This window comes from Schistocerca piceifrons, chromosome 2, assembly GCF_021461385.2.
Source record: "Schistocerca piceifrons isolate TAMUIC-IGC-003096 chromosome 2, iqSchPice1.1, whole genome shotgun sequence".
Classification (NCBI taxonomy): domain Eukaryota; kingdom Metazoa; phylum Arthropoda; class Insecta; order Orthoptera; family Acrididae; genus Schistocerca; species Schistocerca piceifrons.
In genome coordinates, this window is record NC_060139.1 from 596,834,024 (window position 1) to 596,843,139 (window position 9,116).

The 9,116-nt window shown below is 35.0% G+C and overlaps 1 protein-coding gene across 1 annotated transcript in view; it reads left to right on the forward strand.

Moving 5' to 3' along the window:
- LOC124775643 (esterase FE4-like) overlaps positions 1 to 2,806 on the forward strand; it is a 38,428-nt gene extending 35,622 nt beyond the window's left edge. The window contains exons 5-6 of the mRNA XM_047250472.1: positions 2,279 to 2,478; positions 2,741 to 2,806. Coding sequence (XP_047106428.1) covers positions 2,279 to 2,478; positions 2,741 to 2,806 — 266 coding nt within the window. The remainder of the gene's footprint in view (positions 1 to 2,278; positions 2,479 to 2,740) is intronic.
- The last annotated feature ends 6,310 nt before the right edge of the window (positions 2,807 to 9,116 follow it).

The following is a 9,116-nucleotide window of genomic DNA, read 5'->3' on the forward strand; positions in this document are numbered from 1 at the left end:
AGATCTTCGTAAGAACATGTTTTATTGTACAGACTTGTCACTTTCACATATGCCCTTTTCAGTTTTTTTCACTTCAGTTTTTAATTACTTCTTTTTCACTTTTAATGTTTATATTCTCTGTGTTTTGATGTTGTGATGCAGTACTTCTCTTTTTCTTTTTTTTATTCTCAGAGGGTTACTTTCATTGGTCATGCATTCTGTCTTTTCCAATTATAGCCATATACCTTCAGAACTTGTAGTCTTTACTTTGCATGCTCTGAGGTTCCATCAATTATTATAAGTCCATTTACAAAGGCCAAACAAATTACTACTTCTTTCAGTCTACCTGGCCTTGTGTACGTATTGGCTTTTCATTTTCTTGAAACATGTTCCAGAAACATGTTTTCAGCAGTGGTGACAAACTACTTCCTTGTCTGGCCCCTGATATAATTTAGAAGGAATAAGAAGTTGTTACAAAACATTTAACTTTTATATTGTGTCTGTAAGAGCTTGTTTAAATATTTTCAAAGTTTTTTTTTTTTTTTTTTTTTTTTTTTTACATAAAGCAAATTACTTCAAGATTTTGAGAAGGAAGTCTCTGTCTATTGAATCATATGCCCTTTTAAAATCATACCTTTTACCTGATATTTTCAGGTGTATAATTATTCATTTAATCTTTAGAATTTGCTATGGATAATATCTGCTACTCCTAAATCCAGCCTTATACTTACCAGTTTGTTCGTCTAACTGTGGGTTTAATACATCCATAATAGCTTTTGATAAGATTTTGTATTCCAAGGGTAGTAATAAGTGTCAGGAAGTCGTTTCTGAAAGTATTTGTATGGAGTGTAGCCATGTATGGAAGTGAAACATGGACGATAACTAGTATGGACAAGAAGAGAATAGAAGCTTTCGAAATGTGGTGCTACAGAAGAATGCTGAAGATAAGGTGGGTAGATCACATAACTAATGAGGAGGTATTGAATAGGATTGGGGAGAAGAGAAGTTTGTGGCACAACTTGACTAGAAGAAGGGATCGGTTGGTAGGACATGTTTTGAGGCATCAAGGGATCACGAATTTAGCATTGGAGGGCAGCGTGGAGGGTAAAAATCGTAGAGGGAGACCAAGAGATGAATACACTAAGCAGATTCAGAAGGATGTAGGTTGCAGTAGGTACTGGAAGATGAAGAAGCTTGCACAGGATAGAGTAGCATGGAGAGCTGCATCAAACCAGTCTCAGGACTGAAGACCACAACAACAACAACAACAGGGTAGTGATGAAATTCCTCTTAATTACTGATTCTGTTTTCTCCCCTTTTTATGAAGTGAGTGAATTACAATAGCCTTTCCATTTCCAGGAATTGTTTAAGTGTTCCATGCCTGATCTAGTTTTTCTTTCATAATAGTGACACCTAGATCTCTATTGCTTTTTAAAATTTTTGCTGTGAGGTCATCTTCAGCTGGGGTTTGTTGTGATTTAATAGTTTAATGTAACTTTTTATCATATCAGTTTTCACATAGCCTTTCAAAATATGCCACTAGCTTTCAATTTTCTTGATTGTTAAATACAAGTTTTCTATTTGCTTTCTTGAAGCATAGTGATTGTAGAATTTAATCATACATGTATTTCTCAAATCTTTTGTAATAGTCCATTGTATTACATTTTTAAAAGTGTTTATCTGTAATTTTAAGTTATTCCTTTTCGAAACTTATCTTTTGTACCTAATAATTTAGTCAGTAAGCTTCTTCTCAGACTGATATATTTTTCAGTTATTGCTTGTTTTCTCACTGTTCTAGTCATTCTAAGCATTGTCGAAGTACTTCTTCACTTTTACTGTTCTGCCATATGTGCTTTCCTTGTATTTTCCATGGTTTTATTTGAAATGCAGTATGTTTAATTGCTTCTATAAAGTTGTTGCCATCAGTATTCACTTCTTTCAGCATCTTTTGAAATTCACTTTCCTTTTATTTCAAAGTTTAATTTTTTGTTTCATTTTTATCAATGGTATACTTGAACTCAGCGCCAAAATTCTCTTCATAAGTACCAGTATTGGCACTATTCTTGTTAAAAGTTGTTTATCACAGCAGCCTAAAAATTTTCTTCTCTCCGTAATTCACCAAATGTTAATCATATACTGTACCTTTTCATTATTCCAATAACCCCTTGTTGTGAGGAAACTGAAACAAACAAAGAGAGAGAATGCATATTTTTCACAGTGTTGGTACAGAACATGAAGAACTACTAAAAATTAAAATTGGCATCTGATGATGTGCATGAGTACTTTTCCCTGTTCACAGGTCTTTTCAAACGTGCCATAGCACAAAGTGGATCAGCACTTTGCCCATGGTCATTTTCTAAAAATGCTACAGACAGGACCTATCGTTACACATCATACTTGGGACATGATGCACAGAACTCTTCTGATCTGATGGAATTTCTGATGACAGTTGATGCAGCAGCCCTGGTGGAAGCAAGATACCCTGCACTAAATCAAGAGGTAGTTATTTTACATTTTTCTCAGTCCCAGAGCTTTTGCAAACACAATAGAGCTATCTAACCTTCTTGGGCTTCCAAAAATATAGTTTTCATGTTAAAAATGGATACGTAATTAATTTAAAACATTTATACATTCATTTTTGTACTGTGGTGTGTGTGTGTGTGTGTGTGTGTGTGTGTGTGTGTACGTAAACTACCTGGGGAAAAGTTTTAATAATGAAATTATAATACAAATTAAGGACCTGCATCCTCTTTTAATGTAGATATTTCTTAACTTTTTTGCAAATGACAACAAATTCCAATATTACTCTGTTAAATGTGCAAATTAGAGCTTGAGGAGTAGCTGGTGGGACTGTACTGCTCATGTATGCATGTGACAAAAGAATGAAAACTGGTATTTTTTTGAGATTTCATAATATTTCTTGTAGTGTTAATAACTACTAGCTTTCTTTGTAGTTAGAGCAGTATTTATGTTGTGCTAGTTCCAGTGATTACATTAACTAATTTTGGAGCAAATATTTGCAAGAAATTCAACTGGGAGATACATTTCAAACAACCTTCAAGTAAAATAATACCATTTTCATGAAAATGCAAACAGTATTCTTAATCATAAAAAACTCACAATTTTATTGTACTAATTTGCAGGAACCAATAGAATAGGCTTACTTGCAGAGGGTTTTTGCAAACTATAATGTCTATTTGATACAACACATAATTCAGTATGAGCCATCTGTCTTCTTTACACTTTTTTAAAGTACTGAATAGAAGAATGAGTAACATGATGGGATTCAGTGTACCATGGAAGTCAATGTGAACCAAATCTACAAAGAGAACTTCCCTGCAGGCATTATTGTAAAACTGCATAGGATAATTTCATATCTGTGAAGCATCCATTTTCATCAACGCACAACTCTGCAGCTTTGGATGCCTGCAGTATAAAATTGCTGCTTTTTAAAATGGTGAGAAAACTTACCAATGATCACAAACAAATACAAGAAAAACTAGATACTGTGATTGCTACATACTATAGGTGAGAACTGTTTTTATCACAAAGTGAAGAAGCAGCTCAGTCTTTGAGGAACTTGGAAAGACAATGTGTATAGGTGGTTGAAAATAGAGTGACATGCATAACACAGAAGAACTGAACATGTAAAAATCACAAACCAGACACAAAATCCAAATGGAATACTGGAGTGCATAAGAGAAGTGCCTTCCACAATCACTTATGATAAATAGTAAAAAGCCTATGAAATCTTCAAGTGGTAATTTTACAATGAGAAATAACGTTGATGAAGATTTAAACATTGCTGAAGTGGCATCCAGTTCAAGTGTAAACAATGAGTGCACCAACGAAACAAAATCCATGACTGAAAACAGACAAAATACAGATGAAAACAAACAGATGAATGAAAACTCTCCAGAAGACATATGAACGAAAACTCTCCAGAAGACATAAATACAGACTGGCAGGAAGTGAAGAACAAGTGGGAAGATTGAAGAAATATGACTGTAGAAAAATAAAAAAAAGAACTGACCAAAACCAATGCAGAAACTGTTGTACAAGATTGTGCTACAAATTGAAAAGTTGGTTAATAATACACTCTGAAGCCTACTATCCAAACGTTTGTAAACATCAGTAGTAAAAACAGAAGTAAATTCATAACAGGTACTGGCAAGGAAAAAGGAATGCTGTAAGGTGAAAAAAGAGTCTGGTTTCACATTACCACACTAAAAGGTAACACCAATGCTGGAACTTCAGCTAACTTCTTACAAATCTCTTTCATAAGTCACAACTGTTTTACAGTTGAAAAAATTGATACAAAGGGATTAAATAATAGCTACAGAATAGGAGCTGATTTCAAATTGAAAGATAAACTAATTAGATTAGATTAGATTAGATTTACTTTCATTCCAATTGATCCATAGTGAGGAGGTCCTCCAGGATGTGGAACATGTCGGAAAAACAACAATACATGACAAATATTTAAACTAAAACAAATAAGCTAATGTACCATTCCACAGGTCCCAAGTGGAATGATCGTCATTTTTTAATGAACACTAAGAGTCATTTTACAAATACTATTGCACTGAATTTAAAATAAAAAAGTTTTATATTTATTTCTAAGGTAAGAAACATGTAATACAACTACTGTAATACTTATTTACAATGAACACATTACTGCACTGAAATGGTGCAGAAGTTAGATTATACTTACACACACACACACACACACACACACACACACAAATTTTCAGTGAACACATTACTGCACTGAAATTGTGCAGAAGTTATGTTGTACTTATATACAAATCAGTTGGTTTTCCTCAGAAATTCATCAATGGAGTAGAAGGAGTTGGCCACCAATAAATCCTTTAGGCTTCTCTTAAACTGAATTTCATTGGTTGTTAAGCTTTTTATGGCTGCTGGCAAGTTATTGAAAATGTGTGTTCCTGAATAATGCACACCTTTTTGTACAAGACTAAGTGACTTTAAATCCTTGTGAAGATTATTCTTATTTCTAGTATTGATTCCATGAATTGAGCTGTTGGTTTGAAAAAGTGATATATTTTTAATGACAAATTTCATTAAGGAATAAATATATTGGGAAGCTGTAGTTAGTATCCCTAGTTCCCTAAACAGGCTTCTGCAGGATGTTCTTGAGTTCACACCACATATAATTCTTACTGCACGTTTTTGTGCCCGGAAAACTTTAGCTTGGCTTGATGAATTACCCCAGAAAATAATCCCATATGACATTATGGAATGAAAGTAAGCATAGTATGCCAGCTTTTTCATTTTTATACAACATATAAATTGCTCAACCACTGACAGTAAAAATAAATGTCTCCAAGCTGGTGAGTTTCCAGGCTTCCTAAAAGTAACACACACAGTGCCAGTTTACAAAATCCACATGAAGTGTCAAGCTACAGTATCGTATCTATACTATCAGTGTTACCCAAGGTGATGTAGTCCATAAGAGATCAACTCTTATGATACACAGCATATATTTCAGAAGAGCAGGTAAATGGCAGTAGTGTACTTGACCTACTCACAAATATAAGTCAGGGCTTTGAAGACAACAAGTTTATAGCAGTGGTACTTTGTGGCCACAGTAAGGCATCTGATTGTATTCCACATAAGAACCTCTTCAGCGACCTAAAATCATGTGGTATTGGGAGATTTGTTCTACAGGCTCTGAATCCTACCTGAATGGATAGTTTAAGTGCAAAGAGCAGACTCAGGTGACAAGGAGTTACAATATGGTGTGCCTTAGGGATCCAAACTGGGACCTCGATTGTTCTAAATTTTTGTTAATGACATAGGATCTAACAGGCTTACTCGCACTTCATTGATGATTCAACTTTGTTCTTGAAAGGGGAGAATGTGGTTCAGGCTGGAAAGGTTACCTACCTGCAAATTCTTTTCTGGTTTAGGTGTCTCATCAAAGAATTTGGTCACATTACATTTAAATTGACTTTATGGGAAATATTTCACAGTGTGTTCAACAATGATTCAAATTAATGCACAGAGGTGTATCAATGGTTATAATTAAACTGATGGCGTTCTGAATGCTGTAGCATGGACAATATACACTGCAGGATGCTGAAACGTCATAGGTATGTTCATTAATCACTTCACTCACAAAGTATGCTGAAAAAGTAATAGTTCCACTTTCTGCCACAAGGTAAAAATTTGCTGCTTGAAGCAGTCAGAATATGACACTTTTCCTGTTTTGAAGTCAGTATATCATTTGTTATCTGGAAACTTGCGTTGGTTTCTATTGAAATATGACTGTTGGTGAAAAGGATTAAGAAGGGTTATGTTTTCCATGCAATATGCAATAGCTATTGAGAAAGAAGACCATGCACTGATGGTAAGGCTGTTTTATCAGAATGGCAGCAATAGCGGCACTGCTTTGGAATATCATTGAAAGAACCAGCTGTGAAGAAGCCCAAAGTTGATAAATGGACCAAAGAATATAATCAAGAAATTTGAAGAAACACTTGACATTTCTGTAGCAGGACAAATTCTGCACCCAGTCCTTCAGCTGTGTCACGGGAACTGTCTCTACCCAGGTCAATAGTTCAAAAGATATTGTGGTGCATTTTACCCTTGTATTCCTACAACATTCAGAATGTGCACCAAATAACCACCAAGGTAAACTACAATGCTGTGACTTTACCCTTCCCTTTTTGGAATGGATGAACGTAGGTGACATGTGGCTGGAGAATTTCTTTAGATGGACAAGGCACGTTTTACTCTGCACACTACTGTTAATCCAAAGAAGTGTCACATATGGGGTTTTCCTCCATTGCATGTTGTGTAGCAACAGATTATATGACTGTGTAAAGTGGTTTCACAAGTTCCTTCATTCTCAGTCTATTTTTCTTGAAGTGACATCTGAAAATTATAAGGACCCCTTTGTGCAACACGTGATTCCAGCTTTGCATGAATGTGACTGTATCCACACAGCTGTTTTCATGCAATATGGGGTGACACTACATATCACTTACAAAATGAAAAATTTGCTTCAAAAACCTTTGGTAATGACTGCAGCATCTCTAGGTAATTTCAAGCTGTGTGGCCTTGCAAATCCCACAACCTAATTCTGTGTGACTTCTGGTTATCTAAAAGACTGAGTCAGTCAGGGATGTATGCAGACTCTTTCTGATCTAAAGGATAGCATACAATGACACAGCACTCTGATTATACTGGATATGCTGCATGTAACTGTTGACCACGCTGTGTTATGGATGCAGCACATTGCTGAGTTGTGAGACCATATTGAGTACATGCTGTAATTTGTGACCATATTCTAATAAATGTGACTCTACCACCTTTGTCATGTGTTTGATTATTCCACCAATTTTCCTGCACCTGCACCACATTCTGACTGTACCATACTTTCACTCAGTGCCAGAAAGTGAAACTGCTATTTTCTCAGCATATTCTGCAAGCACACCAATTAATGATCGTACCTGCAATGTATACAGTGTGCATTGCAGCACTGAGAACATCATCAGTTCAATTATAACCACCCAGGATATAGTTGTCACAGAGCAATTAACACCAAAATATAAACAGACATTAGCCTCCCAGTATTAGACAGCTGATGAAAGAGGTTCACAGATATATGGCACATGAAATTACTCCTTCTTCATCACATAGATGTCACACGAATGAATGCTGATGGCAGACTTATCACATAGCTCTTGCTTGTATGCCAGATTGCATGGGACTTTCACATAATACTCACTGCCACAAGTTCCCAAACTGTTGCACAGATGGTGCCTCTAAGATTTCCAGGGCCAGACTGACAATTTTGGAATGGATTTTGACTTATAAAGACTTGTGTATGAATATTTTAGTATTTAAAAAACTACCACAAACAATAGTTTGAAAAAATGCTAGGTTAAATTTTGCTAATTTAGGTGAACTGTATCCTACAGCAATAAATTGATTTACAATGTATGTACTGCACTAATAATGCACCAAAAGTTACACATGTATTGTGTGTGTCTACTCTGTGAATTACCTCTTTATGGGTATGGCAGCAATATTTAGACTTACAATCATTTGCATTAATTTATACAAATTTAATTAATTGTTTAATTAATTAGTAAAAGTTGTGAACCTTTCCAGGAAAATTACGCCAACAAAAGTATAGTGGTGGAAGCTGGAATCTAAAAAGCTCAATGACTTAATTTGCAATAGAAATTTTGGTGTGTGAGGTTTAATATTAATTATCTAGTAAGTTAATGAGGTTCAGAAAATTCAAACACATTACTGTAAACTCTTGATACCAGTCTTTCTAATAAGTAGTGTCTATATTTCCAAAACTATCCATCATCTCCGCCATATTTACCCATACACAACATTATTAATGCCCAGTGATTGATTACTTTTAATTAATAAAGTTTCCAGTAAAAATAAATATACTACTGCAATCAGTGGAATGAACATCATCAGATGAATAATTAATAAGCAGGAAATAGAATGTGAATGATATGTGAACAGGCTTGGGTAAGCATTATATATACATTATTTGAATAGTCACATTTACATGATAATCAAGAAAGAAAAAGAAATTTAATTACTGGTAGGAGTGTTATAACAGCAGGTGGGGAGGGTCCAGCTTGCTATGTTATAGGCTGTTCAGCAAGTAGAAGTCCTGTACATTGAGAGGAATCCCTGTTTTATCTAGATCAATATGAAAATTAATGAAGACAAAAAGCAGAGGAAGATATACAGTGGTAGTGGTAGTGGAGCTCTGAATGATACTGCAATCATTATACTTCTGGAATTTTTCATTGATACGAAGTTAACGCGACAACCACACACGAAATATATGTGTGCCAAACTTTTATTAGTCCTATACCACTTGAGGTAACTAAAAACTACAATATAAGAAAAGCACCTGCTAACAGTGTACTATGGAGTATGGAGTATTCCACAGCCACATCAGACACAGGCTGTTTCTGTGGGGTCTTTCTGCGGGTTGCAAGAATGTGCTTTTATCTCAAAAGAAAGCAGTGAGGATCGTAATCTCAAGCAAAAAGCTCACCATTGTAAACAATTTTTTTTTCCAAGTTAGTTCTAAGTGTTTTCAGCCAATATACTCTCAGCTACCTCATTCA